The following is a 25904-nucleotide window of genomic DNA, read 5'->3' as shown; positions in this document are numbered from 1 at the left end:
GTGGAGACAAGCAGGGCTTGCTCTTGCTAATTGCTGAATGTAAAATAGGCCAAATGAACTGTCATTGAAATTTATAGAAGAGTGAGTACGTTGGTGTGATCACTTTGGCCAGCGATGATAACGTTGTTTGCACGGATGCATTGCAAATGGTTACACAGGACAGAGAGAGAGAGAGAGACGAGCACATTGAAAAAGAAGATCCAAACTAATTGACAATCATTAGAAAAATGGACATCACTTGCAAAGCACTTGAACAACGAGGCAAACAATAACTTGATGTACAAGATGCGCAGTCTAAACAGCGTTTGTTGTTGGAATTGTTACATTTCAGTGTGGAATAATGTTTAGCAGTGGGGCAAAAGGTAGCATGGGAGGAAGTTAACGGGGGGGGGGGGGGGGGTCCGGGTCCCCCCCGGGACATTTTTTTATAATTTTTTTATGAAGGACTGAGAAGTTTGACTTTTTAAGTTAGACACGTAACATATTGGTAAAACCATTTGGTGACACTATATTTATATTTAGGAACGTGCGTATAGCCTCCGCATGGTCCATATGATCAGGTCTGCTATTAGAAACAAGCATGATCACCTGCAGCCCAACCGAGAAAGGTCGGCCTACCTATTAGTGTAACCCGGGGTTACACGCCACCCGGGGTAACACGTCACCCGGGGTAATACGCCACCCGGGGTAACACGTCACCCGGGGTAACACGCCACCCGGGGTAACACGCCACCCGGGGTAACACGCCACCCGGGGTAACACGTCCCCTACCTGTAGTTCTTACAGCAACCACTTCGTCACAATTCTCCCACACCCCAACGTAGTGGTAGTGGGGTGTGGGAGAATTGTGACGAAGTGGTTGCTGTAAGAACTACAGGCAGGGGACGTGTTACCCCGGGTGGCGTGTTACCCCGAGTTACACTAATAGGTAGGCCTACCTTTCTCGGTTGCCACTACTCTTGCTCAACAAAAAAAATGACATCTGTCGCATCACAATATTAAGTCACTCCCCAAAAATATTATGTTTGAGGTAGGCGTTTTTACCCCAAGCTACCCGACAATTGACCTGTGTTACATTCAGCCCTAATCTCCCTATGCACTCACAGCCAATTGCGGGGCAGTAAGGTTTTGCGGAGGTCTTTTGTTTTTACCTACTTCAACCAATGAGGTCATGCTATGGCAGCGGGTTGCTGCACAGAAGCATAGTTGAACAAAAATAAATCTGTACACTAGTATGTGTGCGTGTATGTGTGCTCCCTGCGCGCGGTAGCAGGCACTAACGTCATCCACTTCCCACTCGCACTACATCTGTGTAATCATTCACACAGCTTCATTGCATCCAGAAGCTATGGGTGAGAGGGAGGACTACAGGGGAACACAGCAGCCAACCCGGGTATTGAAGTCTGAAGAGGTGTGTGGAGGGAGGTGTGTGTGTGTGTGTGTTTGTGTGTGTGTGTGTGTGCGTGTGTGTGTAGGGAGTGGATGGAGAGGTGTGGGTCGAGGGTTGGAGAGCGAGGTGTGTGTGTGTGTGTGTAGGGTTGGAAGGAGAGGTGTGTGTTTAGGGGGTGGAAGGAGAGGTGTGTGGAGGGCGAGGTGTGTTTGTGTGTGTGTGTGTGCAGGGTAGGAAGGAGAGGTGTGTGTTTAGGGGGTGGAAGGAGAGGTGTGTGGAGGGAGGGGTGTGTGTGTAGGGGGTGGAAGGAGAGGTGTGTGGAGGGAGGGGTATGTGTAGGGGGTGGAGGGAGAGGTGTGTGTAGGGGGTGGAGGGAGAGGTGTGTGTAGGGAGTGGAGGGAAAGGTGTGTGTAGGGGGTGGAGGGAGAGGTGTGTTTAGGGGGTGGAGGGAGAGGTGTGTGTAGGGAGTGGAGGGAGAGGTGTGTGTAGGGGGGTAAAAGGTAAAGGCGTGCCCAGTAACTCTCAGTACTGACACAGCACAGCAAAGACTTCTGGTGGAAAGGGGTAGGTGGTGCTAGGAGGTGAGTGTCCGATATAAATGTCCGATGTAGCAAAATTTGAAATTGTGTTTTTTTTACATTGGATAAAAGTAGAGACTCAGAGCTAGATAATAGTACATCATAGTACATAATAGTACATTCCTCATCAAATGAGGAACATTGAGAAAGTAATTCTGCTTTGAAAGTTGATCAACTTGTAACCCCACTTTTGAGAAAATGGCCTTTGAATGTTTTGGTACACCTACTGGAGAGCTGTTCATTGTCTACACCCATTCAGCATCTTTCACACCCTCTTAAGCCCCACCCATCTCTTTAAGGATTCACATGTGAGGCCATGTGGTAAACACACGTTAAAATATTACGTTTATTTGTCACATGCACGGGATACTGAAGGTGTAAACGATACAGTGAAGTGGTTATTTGCATAGTAGCAATTAGCTAGCTACATGTCTAAACAAAAGACTCCCCTTCGCCAGATTACTACACGACCCATCAAGTTAGCCAGGTGTGTCTGTAGGTTATTACGGCCATCTATTGTATTTCATGAACATGTCTAGACAATAGTGACCCATCCACTTAGCTAGAAGTGGCTAGGGGGTGGTTATAGCATTTCTTTCACATGACCCATCCACTTAGACAAATGTGTCTGGACAAGCATAATCTAATAGTAATAAAATATATATTTAAAATATTTTTTGTCTAGACACGTTCTATTTTTGATATTGCTTTTATGTCACTGTACCGTTTACACCTTTTTGTATCCTGTGTATTTGGCAAACATTGATTTTATTTGATACAGTGAGTGTTTACCAGAGACGGTAATGTGAAAAACAACATGACCTGCACCAAAGTCAGATTAGGATATAGGCCAAGGGGTTGGATAAAGTGTATTTTTACCAGAGCTGTGTTCGAAAACTCATACTAACCTCACTAACAGTACTATTTGTGATGTGAATTGGTCATCGTATGGATATAGTTAGCAGGCCAAATGTTCCCGGAAGTCGTAGTAAATTCTGCAAAATATGATGTATACACGCCGAGGACACTATTTCCGTACTTTAGGGCCCATAATGCAATTCTTCAGGAAGAGGGAGTGGCTTCACATCATTTTCAGATTTGAAGAAAATGGCGGAAAATATGCAGCCGAAGTACAACGAGAGCGGAGACAAATTCATTGCTTTAACTAATTATGACAAATGTTAAGAAAATGTTGAGCAATGTCATAAAGTAATGACTTTTCAAATAAGTTACCTCACACGTTATGTTGGCTGGCGATTTGTTAGCTACGCTGTCCTTACGAACCACATAGCATGTCATTACAGCAGTATGTACCGGTATGTTAGCTAGCTACCTAACGTTAGTTGGCTACTTATTACATCAAACTTGCCAGTATATTAACTATAGGCTATCTAACTAACTACCCAACGTTTATTGACTTGATTATTCCCGTCATTCTTAGTTTAGCTAAATGGTATATTCATTATGTGTTCTCAATGGACATTCGGCTGCTTTTCGTAAATTCGCTCTGGCTATCTACTCCAATTTCAGAGCATTCTCGTCTGAGTGTACCAGAACGCAGAATAATGAATTTACGAGCGCTCAACACTCGTTAAATATGGCCGGTGTCAGCAAACGTCAGCAAAAAAAGCATCATTAAATTGTTGCCAGAAGCGCAGTTACAGTCACCAATGTTCTGGATAACATGAAAACTGCCTAACCAGCTCTGCTAGGGTGAGTAAAATGATCAGAGTGGTATAATTTGTGTCTGGAAGTAGCTAGCAAGCTAGCGAACGTTAGCGTGGGTGCTTGGCTGATGTTGTAAGGTCAGAACGCTCAAATGATCCCTACTCCTCGGCCCTAGCGTCCAGTGTGCGCTCCAAGAGCGCACTCTGGCACCCCAGATTGAATTTAAGATCGCACCCGAAGTCATAAAATGTCTAACTAGTAATTTGTTATGCTAACTAGCTAGCAAGAGGTTGCGTAGCAACAGTGCGAAGCGCTAGTACGCTCAACTGAAAGGATACTGTTTGTTTACAGTATATTACAATGAACTCATTATGTAGTATATACTCATTAAGTATGTAAGTATGTATGTATTGTATGTTAGTATGGGTATTCAGACACAGCTCTGGAGTTTTTCCTTATTGTAGGCTACTTTCACCACTTTTAGTCTTGACATCTTTGGTTGTGTAATGGCTCTCGTCGAAAAGGAGTGGACCAAAGCGCAGCGTGGAAAGTGTTCATGATTTTATTTTCAAAAAACACTCAAACAAAATATCCAAAGTGAAAACGAAAGTGCACAGTTCTGTCAGGTACAGCCACTAAACAGAAAACAAGATCCCACAAAACCCAAAAGGAAAATGACAACTGATATATGATCCCCAATCAGAGACAACGAGAGACATCTGCCTCTGATTGGGAACCACACACGGCCAAAAACAAAGAAATAGAAAACATAGACTTTCCCACCCGAGTCACACCCTGACCTAACCAAACAAAGAGAATAATAGGGTTCTCTAAGGTCAGGGCGTGACAGGTTGTTTACTACTTTGATTTTGTAAATTGAAAAAAATCAGCCCACCAAAAAAAAACGCTATGTCCTGCTCCTTCCCTAAATTTTTCTAAAAGTTTTGTATTTTACACTGCTCATTTGTCAGAATTTTTAAGACAGAAATGTATTTGGAGCGTTTTTGTGTGTTTTTTCCCCAAACCTATTCACAATTCAACCCACCAAGACAATGTGCCGTAGGACATTTGTACCCAGCCAGGTGCTAATGCATCTCTCTCTCCTCACTAAATGAATGACAAATGGATGAATGGGTGATAATTGTTGCACCTTACTTCACAATTGAATTTAAATTAGGCCTAACTGAATGACAAGGAGGGTGAAGAGGTTGATTTAATTTAGAAAGACAATAGTGTAATGATGAGTTTGTTATGCCTATTTATTTATCCGTAGCAAATAATTTGACCGCTCTCCTTGTGGGTTTATACCATTTTACCAAATCGGCTGTTATGGGACTGTGTTATTTACTGTAACTCTAATAATAAAATGTATTGTATGGGGGAAACTAAAATATGTGAAGGGTTGCAGTAGGCCTTTTAGAATCACGCTAAACATATCCTTTACTCTAAGTGGATGAGCAGGAAACAAACGATGCCAGTCAGCCTACACAGTCGGCCCATTGAAACTACACATAAACTATACCGGAACTAAATTTCGCACGCGATAAGAGTTAGCCTATAGACAATTTTATTTACAATGATCTAATGAGTGACAAGATTAGGCCTATCAATCAGTTGTCAAATTGTACATGAAGAGATGGGTGCTTTTTGTAATTGCGCGATGCAGGGAAAGGAGCATCGCTTTATCAAATCCTCCTTCCTGCAGGTAAAACATTTTGCTTTCTATATAGTATCAGAAAGACCATATTCTTCCGTTTACAAATGTAACTTTATCCAATAATATCCGTGCTGTCCATGCATTCAGCACATTGCTCTGGTTACTAAGCAAAAACTAGTAACACAATGAACTTAAAATATAAAATATGCTCTTCTGTCATCAATGGATGAATGGGAGATAGAAACCAGATAGAAACTGTTAATGGTGCATGTGACTTCACTGAACTGAATGATGAGGAGGGTGAAGAGGGATTTCATTTGATTGATCTGAATGATGAGGAGGGTGAAGAGGGATTTCATTTGATTCATCTGAATGATGATGAGGGTGAAGAGGATGATTGTATTTCGAACAATAGATGATGAAGAATTGTGGGTGTTGTGGGCAGTCTAATTATTTTATTACGAAAGGCTGGACATGGTATATCATGTCCCCTGGGAGAGTCAAATCAGACAACATGCTTTCTGAAAGTATTCAGACCCTTTTCAGTTTTTTTTTCACATTTTGTTACATTACAGCCTTATTCTAAAATGGATTACATTGTTTTCCCCCTCATCAATCTACACACAATACCACATAATGAAAAAGATTTTTAGAAATGTATGCAAGTTATATATTTTTTTTAATTACATTTACATAAGTATTCAGACCCTTTAGTTAGTACTTTGTTAAAGCACCTTTGGAAGCGATTACAGCATCGAGTCTTCTTTGGTATGACGCTACACGCTTGGCACACCTGTATTTCTCTCATTCTTCTCTGCAGATCCTCTCAAGCTCTGTCAGGTTGGATGGGGACCGTTGCTGCACAGCTATTTTCAGGTCTCTCCAGAGATGCTCAATCAGGTTTAAGTCCGGGCTCTGGCTGGGCCACTCAAGGACATTCAGAGACTTGTCCCAAAGCCACTCTTGCGTTGTCTTGGCTGTGTGCTTAGGGTCGTTGTCCTGTTGGAAAGTGAACCTTCGCCCCAGTCTTAGGTCCTGAGAGCTCTCAAAGGTTTTCATCAAGGATCTCTCTGAACTTTGCTCAGTTCGTCTTTCCTTCGATCCTGACTAATCTCCCAGTCCCTGCCGCTGAAAAACATCCCCACCGCATGATGCTGCCACCACCATGCTTCACCGTAGGGATGGTGCCAGGTTTCCTCCAGACGTGACGCTTGGCATTCAGGCCAAAGAGTTCAATCTGGGTTTCATCAGACCAGAGAATCTTGTTTCTCATGGTCTGAGAGTCTTTAGCAGCCTTTTGGCAAATTCCAAGTGGGCTGTCATGTGCTTTTTACTGAGGAGTGGCTTTCGTCTGGTCACTCTACCATAAAGGCCTGATTGGTGGAGTGCTGCAGAGATGGTTGTCCTTCAGGAAGGTTCTCCCATCTCCACATAGGAACTCTAGAGCTCTGTCAGAGTGACCATCGGGTTCTTGGTCACCTCCCTGACCAAGGCCCTTCTCCCCCGATTGCGCAGTTTGGCCGGGCGGTCAGCTCTAGGAAGACCGTTGGTGGTTTCAGAATGATGGAGGCCACTGTGTTCTTGGACCTTCAATGCTGCATAACGTTGTTGGTACCCTTCCCCAGATCTGTGCCGCGACACAATCCTGTCTCGGAGCTCTAAGGACAATTCTTTCGAACTCATGGCTTGGTTTTTGTTTCCGACATGCACTGTCAACTGTGGGACCTTATATTGACAGGTGTGTGCCTTTCCAAATATTGTCCAATCAATTGAATTTACCACAGGTGGACTCCAATGAAGTTGTAGAAACATCTCAAGGATGAACAATGGAAACAGGATGCACCTGAGCTCAATGTCGAGTCTCATAGCAAAGGGTCTGAATACTTATGTAAATAAGGTGTTTCTGTTATTATGGTTTTGTACATTTTCAACAATTTGCAAAAACCTGTTTTTTTCTCTCTTTCTTTATGGGGTATTATGTGTAGATTGATGAGGAGTTGTTTATTTTATTTAATCCATTTCAGAATAAGGTAACGTAACAACGTGGGGAAAGTCAAGGGGTCTGAATACTTTCTCAAGGCCCTGTATACTGTTTGTTGTTCACAATGGCAAGCCGAATGGTGCACTGACAGCTTTGCAAATGCTGCAGAATCTAGATGAGTTGCAATCAGATGGAGGATTGGATATTGAGGTTGAAATCGACCTTGCTGATTCTTCCGATGCCTGAGCCTCACCGTAGAAAAAAACAGAACAGAGCCAACTGAGACGGTGAGACAGGAGTCTGCGAGGGATGGCACAGTGTGGGTAGAAAGAGTGAAGAGTTTGTGACATGCAGATGTTGCAGCACATCAGAGATTGTACTGTTGCTCCTGCGCACAGGAAAGGAAACAGTAGGTGGGACATGTCTGTGGATGAACTCAAAGCATTTATTGCACTCTTGTATGTCCGCGGGGCGTACGGCGGAAAGAGCATGGATGGGGAGTCATTTCAGTCAGATAAGTATGGGGTGGACTCTTTCCCGAGAGACCATCCAACCGCTTCAGAGAGATTATGCCACAATTGTGGCCGGTACACACAAAACAAGGCCGATGAAAACTGTCTGCAGTGCAACTGATTTGTGTGGTGTGCTGACTGGAACCGAAGCATAAAGAGAACATGAAATGGATTCATGTGTAAAGGCACGCATATAATAAGGGCACAATTGGGTCCAATACAATCAACAAATGACAGTTTTTTTTTTGTTGATCTTGTCATGAATATGTTTCCACAAATATTTCTGAATATTATTTAATATTTTACAATAGTTTCTGCACTATTTATCAAGCGTTGGTGCTTAAGTTTTCGCTCCTTGCGGGTTGATATTGTCACCTTCGTTGTAACGAGGAGACCAAGGCGCAGCGTGAGGAGAATTACACTCCTCTTATTTATTTAACGAAGAACACCTGAACAAACCAAACGACCGTAACGCTATAAACACTGGTGCTGACACAGGCAACTAATACAGAGACAATAACCCACAGATAAACCAAGGAATATGGCTACCTAAATATGGTTCCCAATCAGAGGCAACGATAAACAACTGCCTCTGATTGAGAACCAATCTAGGCAACCATAGACATATAAACCCCTAGACCAGGAAAAACCATAAAAAATACAAAAAACCAAACACACCACCCATGTCACACCCTGACCAAACCAAATAATGAAGAAAACAAAGATGGCAGCTATGCATCTAGCGTGTACCTATAGTCTGAAAGGACAGGCGGTTCTAGTGTTCAGAGGGTGTGAACGATGCTGATTTTGTAGGTGTACCAAAACATTCAAGGGCCGTTTTCTCAAAAGTGGGGGTTACACAAGTTGATCAACTTAACAAAACAGAATTACTTTCTTATTTTTCCTCGTCTGTAGTGTCTGAGGTACTATTATAAACCCAAATGCAGACACAGGAGGCAGGTAGTTCGAGTCTCTGATATTTATTAATAGATAAGGGGCAGGTGGAGGACAGGCAGAAGTTCGTAAACCAGGTCAGAGGTAGATGGGTTCAGGATGGCAGACAGGCAGGCTCAGGGCAGGCAGAATGGTATGGCAGGTGGGCTCAGGGCAGGCAGAATGGTATGGCAGGCGGGCTCAGGGTCAGGTCAGGCAGAATGGTATGGCAGGCGGGCTCAGGGTCAGGGCAGGCAGAATGGTATAGCAGGCGGGCTCAGGGTCAGGGCAGGCAGGCAGAAAAGGTTGGAACCGTGAGGACTAGAAAACATGGACGATAAAAACAGGAGTAGGAAAAATCGTGCTGGTAGGCCTGACGAGACAAGACGAACTGGCAACAGACAAACAGAAAACACTGTATAAATACACAGGGGATAATGGGAACAAATGGGAGACACCTGGTGGAGGATGGAGACAAGCACACGACAGGTGAAACAGGTCAGGGTGTGATACCTACAGGCACAGTGCCCCTCCTTCTATCTTCTCCTTCTCCCCACCCACATGCACCGACACAGATACAGGTGAATACTGTACGCATACCCACAGCAACCACAGCAGCGATCACTGTAACTTTTTAAGGAAATCACTAAGCCTCCGCCTCGATTTAGAAACCTTGAGTGGCACTGCATCACCACTATAATCTAGAGGGGTAGAGATGAGACGCGCACACACAGACACACAGACACACAGACACACAGACAAACAGACACACAGACAGACAGACAGACAGACAGACAGACAGACAGACAGACAGACAGACAGACACACAGACACACAGACAGACAGACAGACAGACAGACAGACAGACAGACAGACAGACTGACTGTAGGAGTGATAACATATTTGTTTTGCATTCTTTATAAACCAACCAGCTACACAACAAAACAGCATAGGCTTCAATCAATAAAATCCATTTTAATTAGAGTTGAAGGATGTCAGTGCATCTGAGAACCTCTTACCCTGTAGTGATGACAATTAAAAGGGGAAACGACATGTGGAATGAACATTAGACTGCTGTTTTTTGGCATTCTCCCAGAGACTAGACTACCCTTTAATGATGCAGACAGACAGACAGACACACACACATGCGCTCGCGCACACACACCAACAGACACAGACAGACAGACACACACAAACACACACACGCGCGCGCACGCACACATGCACACACACCAACAGACACAGACAGACAGACAGACACACACACACACTCAGCAACAGACACAGACAGACAGACACACACACACACACGCACACTCACCAACAGACACAGACAGACAGACAGACAGACAGACAGACAGACAGAGAAAGATGCATCCTCCATGAGCCTTATTGAATGCAAACCTGCTGTTAGTCTGTAATGGACCCTGAAATTGGACAGTGGGGATGTTTAGAGCAAGAGGTATAATTGAAAGGAGAGATTGGAAGTAGATACTGTGTGGTCAGTCTGTCTGGTGGTGTGCTGGTGCACTGAAACCAACATGAAAATATATTTTAAATGAGCTGTCGATTCCTGAGTGCAGGAAGCCATTTTAGGCTCGACTTGGCTTGCTTGTCAATTCCATTCCCAATGCATCAACATGTACTCTCAACATTTCACCCACTCCCTCTCTTCATCCTCATTTAATGAGAGAGAGAGAGAGAGAGAGAGAGAGAGAGAGAGAGAGAGAGACAGAGAGACAGAGAGAGAGAGAGTATCTTGTGTCCTTTAACCATTTGTACATTGTTAAAACACTGTATATATATAATATGACATTTGTAATGTCTTTATTGTTTTGAAACTTCTGTATGTGTAATGTTTACTGTTAATTTTTATTGTTTATTTCACTTTATATATTCACTTTATATATTATCTACCTCACTTGCTTTGGCAATGTTAACACATGTTTCCCATGCCAATAAAGCCCTTGAATTGAATTGAAGAGAGAGAGAGAGATAATAAAATAATTTGACAATTTTTTTCCCCCCGGATAGTCGAAATTCTAAAAGAAAACATATACTTTTATACATTTTTTCGCTCTACTCTCTTGACCAATCAGAATGAGACAAAATGCCACAACAGCAGACACAGTTGTTTTCAGGGTGCTATTTGAGTATTCACAAGTGTTCTGCATTTATGTGTGTCAGATCTTGAGGACCCTCCGTTGGTGTGCACATGTAGGCTAGTCGCTATTTGAAGTGGGGGTAAAATAGCATACTGTTGTCAGGGCTGACTGAAGGGCTCAATGCTTTATGATCGTCAAATGTGTTTTCGTGTAAAACTCAACCCGTAACCCAATTTAGCTTGAAAAATAAAAGTTACTTTTGTGCCCTCCTCAGAACTATAGGCTACATTTACAGTGCGGAACTTTAAACAATGTACTGTCAAAAGACATTTCAAATGTTGCTAGGTAACACGGAATCCAGGAAGTCAGTCACGTATATCCTTGTGTGTAACAATGTAACATGGAACATTTTTAATTTAGACAAAGCCTTTTTCATTGTTACTCTCTCAAGTGTTTGAAGACTACCATCTGTTGGGATTTCTGGATTACCAGTGCCCATCGCTAGTGCACGTGTGTACTCTCCTAGGAGACATTGGTTGCCATGGTTAATACCGTTTTAATGTCCTCTTTAATCACTTGGAGTGTTGCCAATACCATAGGAACTTCTTCGCCGCACAAAAGGGAGCTTGACACTCGGCAACAACAAGATGGCCGCTAATGGAATTCTTTGTCTCCGAACCAAATGGCATCTTGTTCCCTACAGGGAAATGGGGGATACCTAGTCAGTTGTACAACTGAATGTATTCAACTGAAATGTGTCTTCTGCATTTAACCCAACCCCTCTGAATCAGAGAGGTGGGGGGGCTGCCATAATCAGCATCCACGTCTTCAGCACCCGGGGAACAGTGGGTTAACTGCCTTGTTCAGGGGAACAGTGGGTTGACTGCCTTGTTCAGGGGAACAGTGCGTTAACTGCCTTGTTCAGGGGAACAGTGGGTTAACTGCCTTGTTCAGGGGAACAGTGGGTTAACTGCCTTGTTCAGGGGAACAGTGGGTTAACTGCCTTGTTCAGGGGAACAGTGGGTTAACTGCCTTGTTCAGGGGAACAGTGGGTTAACTGCCTTGTTCAGGGGAACAGTGGGTTAACTGCCTTGCTCAGGGGGCAGAACGACAGATTTTTACCTTGTCAGCTCAGGGATTTCGATCCAGCAAACCTTTCAGTTACTGGCCCAACGCTCTAACCACTAGGCCCTGGTCAAAAGTGATACACTGTAGAGTGAATAGAATTCTATTCGAGACATAGACAAGATGATCCACTAACGGAATTCACAAATCTGGTTTAAGCATGTTGATTAAATGTGCTGTTGTGTTCTATGGATTCAATGTAGAAGTCTAAGCTTGACTAGGGCTTTCCTCACCTGCTATTCAAAGGCAGACGCTAGGAAACCCTAGTTGTAGGACGTGTTGGTGGTCAATAAATGTAGCCTATTGCATCGGAGCTACAGCAGCACACTACAGAAGAACTACAGAGCAGCTATCTTGTCCTTTCCAAGGGTGCATTGATTCAGTAAAAGGCCACTAGTCGCAGACCAGTCACTGGCTTCCTGTGAAATCCCTGGCAGAGTTTAAGCAGGTGTTTGGTTCCTTTTGGTGTCTTGCCATGGTGACCTCCATGCTCACTCAGTGTATTCACCTATAACAGCAGTCTGACTGAGTAATAGCTGTTGTTTCATTAATAGTAAGGTAATTGCTAGCGTGCTGTGAAACCCCCTAACTTCATAGTACTGCAGCAGCTGTGGATTCTGCTCTTCTGTGGCCTCAGCCACTGCATCAGCATCCCTCCTATTTCCTCTCTTTATTTCCTCTCTTTTCTCTAGCTTCCTTTTATCTAACCAACTTCATCCCCCCTCCCTTCTCCACCCATTTGCCTATTCAGCTCCAGTGGTGTTTGGGAAGGTACCTGGCCTATCCACAGGTGGTAGGTAGCTGGGAGTATTTGGCCAATCAACAGGCTAAGTAGGTAGCTGGGGGTACCTGGCCAATCAACAGGCAGTAAGTAGGTAGCTGAGGCTACCCGGCCTATCAACAGGTGGTAGGTAGGTAGCCAACTTGAGGATACATAAGAATGTAGGCCTGAGCCTTATGATTGGTAGCACATGGGGGGGTAATTTGGGCAGAGCAAAATGCGATAGGGGGTAGCTACAGTAGCATTACAACATTACTGTTGTAGGCTGTTAAACCAGTGCGGAGTGACCAGGCCTTGCTTAGTGATATAGTACTGTAGCTGTTCCCTGTTTCCTCCTTATTGTATAATAGGATTAGACTCTAACATGCAGCAACAACATCATTAGTTTCCAATGAAAGGCTTTGTTTTGAGACTTGGCATTCAAATTGAATCACTCTCCTTCCCACACATACACCCCATCATCACCCCCCCCCCCCCCCCTCCGCTGACCAGTATCTTGTTATGTGGTTGCCATAGACTACAAAGATAGGCTATTCTAATTGTGAATGTGAGTGTGTGCATCAGACATGGCCCAAAACAAGTGTGCTGTACCCAATGTGCAGCCAGGCCTGGCTGTAGATATGGATCTCATCTGTTTGCCCACAACCACAATCATCACACCAGCGACCACAGACACCCTCCCCTGTCTCTCCGGCTGCTTCTTCACGCTCCATGGTGTGCCCCCTCCCCCCCCTGCACTGTTTTTGCATCCAGAGCTGATCAGGCGTAGAGGTCTGGAGGACAAGGGCACCCCCTTCACATTTCTCTCAAAATACCCCCCCCCCCACTGTCTCACTGCACTAAACCTTTTTTTTTAAATGATTTTGAATTGAAAGTAATGCCTTTCAAGCATCTTTGGGGCCCCTAATGAGTCCTGTTCTGCTGACGAGAGCTGGGCTGGATTGATGGGACTGAGGAGGTCTGAGTCACAGCCAGTACAGTGCAACTAGACTATCAGGAAAGTAGCCCGATTACTGCCCTGTAGCTCTCTGGGCATGATCTGATGGTCGTCCCACTCCTGCAGGATAAACATTAATAACAGTGAGAATACAGGGACAATATGTAGCGGCAGGTAGCCTAGTGGTTAGAGCGTTGGATTTGTAGCCGTAAGGTTGTAAGATCAAATCCCTGAGCTGACAAGGTAAAAATCTGTTGTTCTGCCCCTGAACAAGGCAGTTAACCCACTGTTCCCTGGTAGGCTGTCATTGACAATAAGAATTTGTTCTTAAAAATCTTCTGTTATAATCTCCACCCGGCACAGCCAGAAGAGGACTGGCCACCCCACATAGCCTGGTTCCTCTCTAGGTTTTGGCCTTTCTAGGGAGTTTTTCCTAGCCACCGTGCTTCTACACCTGCATTGCTTGCTGTTTGGGGGTTTTAGGCTGGGTTTCTGTACAGCACGTTGAGATATCAGCTGATGTACGAAGGGCTATATAAACACATTTGATTTGATTTGATTTGTTCTTCACTGCCTTGCCTGGTTAAATAAAGGTCAAATAATACTATGGAGGTAGAGCCAGAATGCTACTGTAAACTAGCAGGATGAGGTTGGTTCCTAGCCGCCTGGGCATGGTCTGACGGTACTGACAATTTAAAGCAATAATCCCTAATTCAATGCTCACCGGGCATGTATAAATTATAGCCTATTATTCACGAATCAATAGCGCGAGAAGGCATTTCCAAATCATGTTCTTGAAGAATCGATTGCTTAGCCACAGTTTACAGTAGCAGCACATAGCCAGACTAAAGTGGCCAGGAGGGTTTGTCTTTTTGATCTGATACGACAAGAGAAAAGGGCAGGGAGGATCCCCAGAATATCTCTCTCTGTATCTCCCTCTCTGTCTCTCTCTCTCTGTGTATATATATATATATCTCAATATCCCCATCTGACCTTTAGAGAGCGACAGCATCAGAGGGAGGTCAGGGCTGAGGATGAAAGTAGGGTACCTCCTGCTCTTTCTTTCTTTCTTTCTTTCTTTCTGTCCTTCTCTCTCTCTCTCTCTCTCTCTCTCTCTCTCTCTCTCTCTCTCTCCTGTTCTCTTGGTCTCTCGTTGTTTCGCTTTCTCTCTCACTCTTTCTCTCTCTCCCTCTCATCTGTCATAATTACCCTGTTGTCTGTCAGTGTCACAGCGCAGTATGTGACAGAATGTGTCTTTACTTGTTCTGTCTCACTGGAAGGTATTTCAGACAGTCATTTCAGAAAGAAAGCATTTCAGATTTTCATTGTAGTTTCACTCGGTTTTTACTTCTCACCTCTTCTTTGCACCTGGGAGAAGAAGATGTTAAATCATCCTAGCCGTATACTATAAAGTGGGCTTATGTCCGATACCTGGCCCTGCTATGTGCTTACTGTAGCCTAGATTGTCTTATGTAACGGAGGTGATTCATAAACCTCTTGTTTACTGTCAGCATGGAGCATTCAAATGATGTGGCGATTGGTGCTGAAAGCAAGTTGTTGTTTAGTCCACCATGTTTTTTTTTCTTTCTTTACTAATGAGTTCACAACCCTTAAGTCCACCTACCTCGTTTCAAAAAAATACAAATGGCTTCTGTTTACAGTCATTGAACTGTAAATGTATGCATCAGCAAAGTATTATTTCTTATTTAAAAAAAACAAGTTGGAATTGTGAACTTAATACCTGAGTGTAAATTGCTCTGGATTAGAGCGTCTGCTGAGAGACCAACATCTCAATGTAAAATGTTAATGACTATCGCTTCTCTTATGCTATGACTTACAGAGCCTTCAGAAAGAATTCACACCCCTTGACTTTTTTACACATTTTGTTGTTACAGCCTGAATTCAAAATGGACTCAATTGAGATTTTGTGTCACTGGTGTACACACAATACCCCATAATATCAAAGTGGAATTATGTTTGTAGATTAATATATATATATATAATATATATATATATTTATTTATTTATTTTATTTGACAAATTAATACAAAATTATTATGCAATACAAGGCCATATTTTCAAGCATGGTGTCATGTTATGGGTATGCTTGTCGTCGGCAACGACTGGGGAGATTTTTTCTTTTGGGGGGGTATAAAAAAGAAACTGAATAGAGTTAAGCACAGGCAAAATCTGAGAGGAAAATCTGGTTCAGTCCAATAGACACTGGGAGACAAATTCACCTTTCAGCAGGACAAATTCACCTTTCAGCAGGACAAATTCACCTTTCAGCAGGACAAATTCACCTTTCAGCAGGACAAATGCACCTTTCAGCAGGACAATAACCTAAAACACAAGGCCAAATCTACACTGCAGTTGCTTACCAAGATGACATTGAATATTCCTGAGTGGCCTAGTTACTGATTTGACTTAAATCTGCATCAAAATCTATGGCAAGACTTGACAATGCCTGTCTAGCAATGATCAACAACTAACTTGACGGAGCTTGAAGAATTTAAAAAATAATAATGTGCAAATTTTGTACAATCCAGGTCTGCAAAGCTCTTAGAGGTTTTCCCAGAAAGACTCACAGCTGTAATCGCTGTCAAAGGTGATTCTAACATGTACTGATTTAGCAGTGTGAATACTTATGTAAATGAGAGATTTCTGTATTTCATTTTTTTTTTATTAGCAAAAATGTTAAAACATGTTTTCACTTTGTTATTATGGGGTATTGTTTTGTCATTAGGGGGTTTTGTGATGTCATTATGGTGAATTTTGATGTCATTATGGTGTATTGGGATGCCATTATGGGGTATTGTGACGTCATTATGGGGTATTGTGATGTCATTATGGGGTATTGTGATGTCATTATGGGGTATTGTGTTGTCATTATTGGGTATTGTGTGTAACACAGCAACATGTGGAATAAGTCAAGGGGTGTGAATACTTTCTGAAGGCTCTGTAACTTACGATTTAATAATTCCAATGTAATGGGAACCATGTGTGGCTGTAATTATAAGTCATCTGTCGATGAGATTGCAATAATTGCAACAGTCTAATTTTAGTTTTAATAGGGGAATAAAAATGGCTTATCTGGTGAAAAATAAAATAGCCCTAAAAAAAGACTCTGTTTGTGCTCATCCAATTTAAATCCTTTGAGTGGAATGTTTAGCGAAACCCCAGTTTCCAAATCCACATTAAAGGAAGCCAGAATCAAGAATCTGTTTCAGGTTCGGTTTCCAAGTAAAATAACAATTTCTTTAGAGTAGGTTAGCCAGCAGTGGTGACGTTTAGCTGTGTGGTCTGTGGTATCGCTGCTCTGTGCTGCTCCAAGACAGAATGGGATTAATAATGGTACAGTGGAGTTACTGCTCCCCTTCTGCGCCATCCTCTCCTTGATGCAAATGTCCTTGTTACGGCCCATCAGTACTCAGTAGGTAGGCCTACATTAATTTCAGCTCGACTGGGTTGCTGTGTTGGGTTGACGGTTGCTAGATTTTGAGGTCATTCCATTGGCCCTAAAGTTCAAACTCTGCCCGGCCTTTTCATCTGGATAGAGGTGGAGTAGATGGTGTAGCCAGAGGATGTAGGCCCACCCAGGACCATAAAACCAAGCTTTCCTTCCTCCAGACCCCCAGGCCTGGGGCTCTTCATTACTACGGATGATGGAGAACATCAGAGGAGCCCTTCATCCACACTGCAGGGTGGTCAGGTCATCCTTACTAACTATTGCTCCCACTACTGGTCTGCTACCATTTCTCTCCATAACACACGTCTGAGGTCAGGGGCTGTAGGAACCTGCTGTTGGCAAATACACACAAACACACACACACACACACACTCTCTGTCTCTCTCTTTGTCTCTCTCTTTGTCACTCTCTGTCTCTCTCTTTGTCTCTCTCTTTGTCTCTCTCTTTGTCTCTCTCTGTCTCTGTCTCTGTCTTTCTCTCTGTCCCCCCCACACACACAAGGCAGGAGAAGAAACTAGGGCGAAGAGTGTTACCAGATGCTCCTACTGTATGACAGCAGCTCCTGTGGCTATTAACCTATTCTTTATATAGTGTACTACTATACATTTGGTCAAAAGCAGTGCACTATATAGTGAATAAGGGAGTCTTTAAGGACATACCCCTCCTGTGGCTTCAGGAGGCTATTCTAATTTTACTGCCATGACCACAGTCCAGCTCACCACATCATTCAAAGCATGTGGGATGCAATTTTTAGACTTAAAGACTTAAAGCTACAGAACTTTGGCGACTACTAGGCCTAAGTATGTTTTTAAAACTTCCCGTTTTTTTGGGGGGGTGGAGATGTGTCACTGTGTAGTTCATACATGCATAATATATAAGCAGAAGTACTGTCCTACCTCATATGTGACATAGTACACCATTTTCAGGGACCACTTTTGTCTCGTGAGTGCTACTTTCAGAACTACTGGCTAAAAAGTATACAGAAATAGAGTGCTGGTTGTTTTTGTTTTTACCTTACCTTTACCTTCTCCCCATGAGGAACATAGGGCATCAACGATGCCTCTCCACTTAACTGGACTTTTGGCAGTCTGTTTTGTTTATTAGTTTTGATTTGATCCATTAACTGACAGCTGTTCCGTGTTGATCAGGCTACCGTGTCATTACAGTGTTATATATTGTTTCATCTGTAGAGGGACACAGGTGGCTAACGTGTGTAATCTCTCTCTCTCTCTCTCTCTCTCTCTCTCTCTCTCTCTCTCTCTCTCTCTCTCTCTCTCTCTCTCTCTCTCTCTCTCTCTCTCTCTCTCTCTCTCTCTCTCTCTCTCTCTCTCTCTCTCTCTCTCTCTCTCTCTCTCTCTCTCTCTCTCTCTGTTTTAAATAACATGTTTCACAACATAATCTTGTCATGGTCATAATAGGCCTTTAACGCCTGTCTTGTGACTGAATAGCGCCTGTCTTGTGACTGAATAACGCCTGTCTTGTGACTGAATAGCGCCTGTCTTGTGACTGAATAACGCCTGTCTTGTGACTGTATAACGCCTTTCTTGTGACTGAATAATGCCTGTCTTGTGACTGAATAATGCCTGTCTTGTGACTGAATAACGCCTGTCTTGTGACTGAATAATGCCTGTCTTGTGACTGAATAATGCCTGTCTTGTGACTGAAAAACACCTGTCTTGTGACTGAATAATGTAATGTATGGCTGATTTGGTCACGCACGGCTGGCTGCCTCTACTGTTTGTTGCTAGAACTTAAACTATGGTGAGAGCAGTGACCAGGTGATGGTATCCTAATGTAGACTACCCATAGGCTACATACTATACGTGCTAACAACATACTGTAGGCTACATACTATACGTGCTAACAACATACTGTAGGCTACATACTATACGTGCTAACAACATACTGTAGGCTACATACTATACGTGGTAAAAACATACTGTAGGCTACATACTATACATGCTAACAACATACTGTAGGCTACATACTATACGTGCTAACAACATACTGTAGGCTACATACTATACGTGCTAATAACATACTGTAGACTACATAGTATACGTGCTAACAACATACTGTAGGCTATATACGATACGTGCTAACAACATACTGTAGGCTACATACTATACGTGCTAACAACATATTGTAGGCTACATACTATACGTGCTAACAACATACTGTAGGCTACATACTATACGTGCTAACAACATACTGTAGGCTACATACTAAACGTGCTAACAACATACTGTAGGCTACATACTGTAGGCTACATACTATACGTGCTAACAACATACTGTTGGCTACATAGTATACGTGCTAACAACATACTGTAGGCTACATACTATACATGCTAACAACATACTGCAGGCTACATACTATACATGCTAACAACATACTGCAGGCTACATACTATACGTGGTAAAAACATACTGTAGGCTACATACTATACATGCTAACAACATACTGTAGGCTACATACTATACGTGCTAACAACATACTGTAGGCTACATACTATACGTGCTAACAACATACTGTAGGCTACATAATATACGGGCTAACAACATACTGTAGGCTACATACTATACATGCTAACAACATACTGTAGGCTACATACTATACGTGCTAATAACATACTGTAGACTACATAGTATACGTGCTAACAACATACTGTAGGCTACATACTATACGTGCTAACAACATATTGTAGGCTACATACTATACGTGCTAACAACATACTGTAGGCTACATACTATACGTGCTAACAACATACTGTAGGCTACATACTAAACGTGCTAACAACATACTGTAGGCTACATACTGTAGGCTACATACTATACGTGCTAACAACATACTGTTGGCTACATAGTATACGTGCTAACAACATACTGTTGGCTACATAGTATACGTGCTAACAACATACTGCAGGCTACATACTATACGTGCTAACAACATATTGTAGGCTACATACTATACGTGCTAACAACATACTGTAGGCTACGTTCAAAATATAATGGCCACTGGTTGTTTTGTCTGTTGTAAAGCGCCTGCTCTAAGGTGGAGGGTAACTTCAGCTGTTCCACTCTTTCCCATACATCAGGCATGGTACAGTGACTGTCCATAGATCAACATTAACCTCAGTGCCCCCTGGATGTTTCCCATCTTGTTTTTATGACCAACTGTCTGTCTCTTGTCACGTGGATCTGCTTTGAAATGTTGACAACATTCTCAGAATGGCCTCCAGTCCACACACTGGTTACAAGAGACTCTGGCCTTCCAGCCATTGGTTACAAGAGACTCTGGCCTTCCAGCCATTGGTTACAAGAGACTCTGGCCTTCCAGCCATTGGTGCAGTAGACTCTCTTCCCTTTTGATGTGTTCTAACGAAACAACACCTCGTAAAAACAACATCTGCTCTGACTTAACATCAGTAGGGCTGAGGATGAGAGGGCTCTGGCTGACCATTCATTATGGAGGTGTGGTCCGGTGGTGTCCTGGGGCCTCATTTATAACCGTTGTGTAAATATCTCACTAAATAACTGCGTGTACCATTTCTACATTTAATTTGTACAAAATATTGAGATGTAAAACCTGTTGCAGGCCATACATACCGATGTATCTCGTTATAAATCGTTATAATTTTTTTTTTTTCCCCCTACACATTTAGTTTTGTAACCATTCAATAAAAAACCTGATTCTAGAATCTAGTAGATGATTCCTGATATAGGGAATAGGGTTCCATTTGGGGTTCCATTTGGGGTTCCATTTGGGGTTCCATTTGGGATTCCATTTGGGGTTCCATTTGGGGTTCCATTTGGGTGGCTGTTAGGCAGCCCTGAGACACAGAATGATCCTCCTACCAACAATGCCTACAGTAATTACAGACAAGCAGCTAGGGTGAAGGCTGCCCTCCAGGAAGTAACTGATATTCAAACCTCCCCAAACTCAAACTTACCTTTTATTCTACATGTAGGTCAGAACTCTGCTCATGTTTTAAAGTCACTATTATTTTGGGGCTTTTGCATCGCTGTGGACTAACTAACTAATCAAATGAGTGGGTTTGCCTAGCTCTAATTTCTACATTATCACAATAGCCATCATTTCTACATGATCATAACATCTCTAATTGCTACATTATCATAATAGCCCCAATTTCTACATGATCATAATAGCTCTAATTTCCACATTATCACAATAGCTCCAATTTCTACATTATCATACTAGCTCTAATATCCACATGATCATAATAGCCCTAATTTCTACATTATCATAATAGCCCTAAACTAAAATTGGGGAAAAGTCAGATTACATGCCATTAACATTTTATAATTTGATCTGAAATATTTACATATCCAGTGTTATGTTTAACTCAGGCCTTTTCATTAGGGGAGCAATGTTATTAAACAATTTGTTTATTACTTTTTGGGTCTTTGAAAGCTGTTGCAGTAATGAGGATTTTGTGTAAATTGTGGTAAAATGCATAGTATCTGATTTATTTTTTTTAAATGACACTTTAATATTTTTGGGTAAAATGTCAGTTTGGTGAGAATGACCCGAAATATGTTCTCGAGCATGAGTTAACTGACTCAGTTAATCTCTAGAGCAGGGGGTAACTAGATTCAGTCACTCTCTAGAGCATGAGTTAACTGACTCAGTCACTCTCTAGAGCAGGGGGTAACTAGATTCAGTCACTCTCTAGAGCAGGGGGTGACTAGATTCTATTTTTACATTGAGACACGATCACATATGTCTCTTTTGTTATATGTGAGAATACTTTGGAACATATTTCCTAAATTAAACACATTTTTTTGCTGAATTCCTGGTGGTTTTACAGTCTTTTTGACCAATTACACACATAAAAAACCCTGGAGGGCAATTTTTGGCCCACGGGCCACCTGTTGCTGACCCATGCTCTTGAAACTCCCAGGCTGTTTTCAATCCAAGTGATGGTCGTTTAAAATCTAGTCCTGATTTATGACAGGCAGCAGCCGACGGTGAGGAGCAGCTGAACGAACGGTTATACTTTCCCAGCCCTCAGACCCTCTGGATCAGAAACTGGACCGTGTCTCTGTAATGACTTATTGTAGAGGAATCCTGTCTCCTGTCTGTGCTCCATTTCTCTCCTCTCCTCTGCCTGCATGGTGTGATTTTTCCCTACAATGTCCTGGTGGATGCACTAATCATATGGAAGGGAATAGAAATATAATTACTAGAACGGACATCCCAGTTCATGGTACTTGAGCAATTATATTTCTATGGGGACTACTCTGTAGAGAAGCTGGGCTGTAATTGGACCGTAAGCAGCAAGGCAGAGTGGGAGGGAAGGAGGGAACCTGCTTGTCCGTGTGATCAGGGCATGACTGGATGACTGGAGCCGGGCAGGGGAGGAGAGTCAGGGCAAGGGAGGAGAGGAGAGGCAGGGCAGGGGAGGAGAGGAGAGGCAGGGGAGGAGAGTCAGGGCAAGGGAGGAGAGGAGAGGCAGGGCTGGGGAGGAGAGGCAGTGCAGGAGAGGCAGGGCAGGGGAGGAGAGGCAGTGCAGGAGAGGAGAGGCAGGGCAGGGCAGAAGGGGCTGTGGAGGAGAGGCGGGGCAGGGCAGGGGAGGAGAGATAGGGGAGGAGAGGCAGGGGAGGCAGGGCAGGGGAGGAGAGGCAGGGCAGGAGAGGCAGGGAAGGAGAGGCAGGGCAAGGGAGGAGAGGCAGGGCAGAAGGGGCTGTGGAGGAGAGGCAGGGCAGGGAAGGAGAGGCAGGGGAGGAGAGGAAGGGGAGGGCAGAAGGGGCTGTGGAGGAGAGGCAGGGGAGGGGAGGAGAGGCAGGGGAGGCAGGGCAGGGGAGGGCAGAAGGGGCTGTGGAGTAGAGGCAGGGCAGGGGTGGAGAGGCAGGGCAGGAGAGGCAGGGGAGGAGAGGAGAGGCAGTGCAGGGGAGGAGAGGCAGGAGAGGGCAGAAGGGGCTGTGGAGTAGAGGCAGGGCAGGGGTGGAGAGGCAGGGCAGGAGAGGCAGGGGAGGAGAGGAGAGGCAGTGCAGGGGAGGAGAGGCAGGGGAGGAGAGGCAGGGCAGGGCAGGGGAGGAGAGGCAGGGCAGGGGAGGAGAGGCAGGGGAGGAGAGGCAGGGGAGGGGAGGAGAGGCAGGGGAGGAGAGGCAGGGCAGGGGAGGAGAGGCAGTGCAGGGGAGGAGAGATAGGGCAGGGGAGGAGAGATAGGGCAGGGGAGGAGAGATAGGGCAGGAGAAAGGGGAAGGCTGCAGAAGTCTAGAGACGGGTCAGACTGAGCTCCTCACAAGTTCACACACTCATAGAGAACTTCCAGCGTGACAGCGTAGGCTATACACGGAATAGTTTTAGTGCAAGAAACTAGCATATAAAGGAGGATGGTAACTAATGGACAGGATTGTTTCTTTCTGTTAGAGCTGGTGACTACCGGGAGAATAGTAACAACAGTGAACTTGTGACTACCGGGAGAATAGTAACAACAGTGAACTGGTGACTACCGGGAGAATAGTAACAACAGTGAACTTGTGACTACCGGGAGAATAGTAACAACAGTGAACTGGTGACTACTGGGAGAATAGTAACAACAGTGAACTGGTGACTACCGGGAGAATAGTAACAACAGTGAACTGGTGACTACCGGGAGAATAGTAACAACAGTGAACTGGTGACTACCGGGAGAATATTAACAACAGTGAACTGGTGACTACCGGGAGAATAGTAACAACAGTGAACTGGTGACTACCGGGAGAATAGTAACAACAGTGAACTGGTGACTACCGGGAGAATAGTAACAACAGTGAACTGGTGACTACCGGGAGAATAGTAACAACAGTGAACTGGTGACTACCGGGAGAATATTAACAACAGTGAACTGGTGTCTTCATGCATGGCTGGCGAAGGAGGATCGGGATGTTGAAGTTCACTACGACACCCAGCTCCAGGTTTTTAATGCATGTGTACACTACTTCTCTGCTCTGGTCTGCTGAGTTGTCAGAGAAAGGAGAAGGGGTTAGTAGTGTGTGGACTAGGGTCTAGTGAGTCAGTGTTAGGACATTTTCTTTCGGGGTAGAAAGAAGAAGGTTTGCATTTCTCCTGTGAAGCGATCCGTTGCAACGTCCTGTATTTATACACTTCTTCTGTAGTCTAGTTTATGCAGACAACCTAATAATGTGTTGACAAGAGGGAGTCTTCGTCTGTTTTCTGTTCTGTTTTTGTATGTTTTATAACTCCGGACGGTTTAGGGTTAAGTACCAAAGACTTTACTGTTATTTTAAATGTTAGTGTGATGGTGTGTGGGTGCCGGTGTGTGGGTGCCGGTGTGTGGGTGCCGGTGTGTGGGTGCCGGTGTGTGGGTGCCGGTGTGTGGGTGCCGGTGTGTGGGTGCCGGTGTGTGGGTGCCGGTGTGTTGGTGCCGGTGTGTGGGTGCCGGTGTGTGTGTGCCATTGCATGCGTGTGTGTGGGTGCCATTGTGCCGCAGAGTGGTGTGGATTTTGAGCTTTCACCACACTGATACATTCCCTGACTAGCACAGCACAGTGTGATCAGGTTGCCCCATAAAATGAATGTCTACACTGTCCTGAATCTCAAGCTGTCGACTCCCATTTCATACCCTAACCTCGTGTTAAAGGGACAGAATGTGACCTGGGCTCTACTCTCCTGGCAAAATCAGTATAAAGGTTAAAGCAGTCCTAACCTCATTCTCAACCGTGCACATTTTCCCCACGAAAAAATAATGTCCTGTCTTCAGCTTTTGGGAGGCTGTGGGGATGTAGGGATTGAGGGACTGAGGGATAGGGATTTCACGGTCACTTGCAAGTCTATTCATCCACTCTTCAGGGGTCCTCGGCTAGAGAGATGACAGAGGAGGGATAGAGAGAGATGACAGAGGAGGGATAGAGAGAGATGACAGAGGAGGGATAGAGAGAGATGACAGGTGGACATATTGGTTATTGACGGGTCTAAAGAGGCTATTCTGTTCTAACATTTTCTCTCTCCCTCTCTGTTCCCTCTCTCTCTCTTTTCCTCCCTCTCTTTTCCTCTCTCTCTCTCTCTAGCCACAATGAGCGGAAGGTGACCTGCAAGCATCCTGTCTCGGGCTGTCCCTCACAAGACAACTGCATCTTTGTCGTCAACGAACAGTGAGTCTCTTCATTTTGCTCTTCAGAATGCCACCAAGTAAGCGTTTCTGAGCTATGCAGTCAGATCGTCGTAGGAACTCTAGGACGTTCTCTTTCCATGCATTCAGTATTAGTTATGGCGACCAACATTTCTCTATTTACTCTAAGTTTCCCTTTCATGAGTTGAATGCTTCTTCTGTTTCTCTCCTCATTGTCCCACAATTGGCACTTTAACAGAAAATAGTTTTAAATGAACAGTCTTCTTCTTTCCTCTGATGAGATTACAAGGTTCATCAATGTCAGTTATTTGTAATGGTTGGAGTATGTATAAAATGCGCCTGATGTTTTCTTCCCAGTATTGGTGCATAGGTTAGTTATAAACATGTTTACAAAGGTTGTGGGTAGATGAGGTTCTGAATAGAAAAGACATTGTGACCGAGGAAGCATCTGCAGGTCTGCTGATTCCCTGACGCGTGCATTGTGCTGCACTTGAGAATCAAGCCTCCTCCTTCTTCTTCTACCCATCAGATACGGAGACAGGGTTAGAGTTTGAGCCCTTTTCCGTCCTGTTCTTCTCAACCACAGCTACTCACCTCTGAGGGGCACATGTTACCATTGGCTTTCTTTGGCCTGAGTTTAAGCCCTTTCACTCTCAGTTGCATAACCCAC

The 25904-nt window shown here is 44.0% G+C and overlaps 1 protein-coding gene across 4 annotated transcripts in view; it reads left to right on the top strand.

Moving 5' to 3' along the window:
• The window catches only part of LOC110500541 (pleckstrin homology domain-containing family A member 5), a 249944-nt gene that overhangs the window by 99716 nt on the left and 124324 nt on the right, over positions 1–25904 (top strand). For all 4 annotated transcript variants that reach the window (XM_036960116.1, XM_036960115.1, XM_036960106.1 and 1 more), the window contains exon 4: positions 25173–25256. In XM_036960116.1, the coding sequence (XP_036816011.1) occupies positions 25173–25256 (84 nt within the window). The remainder of the gene's footprint in view (positions 1–25172; positions 25257–25904) is intronic.

Source organism: Oncorhynchus mykiss, chromosome 2 (genome assembly GCF_013265735.2).
Source record: "Oncorhynchus mykiss isolate Arlee chromosome 2, USDA_OmykA_1.1, whole genome shotgun sequence".
NCBI classification, from domain to species: domain Eukaryota; kingdom Metazoa; phylum Chordata; class Actinopteri; order Salmoniformes; family Salmonidae; genus Oncorhynchus; species Oncorhynchus mykiss.
The sequence above is the reverse complement of the archived record's forward strand: the minus strand, read 5'-3'. Positions and strand labels throughout refer to the sequence as shown.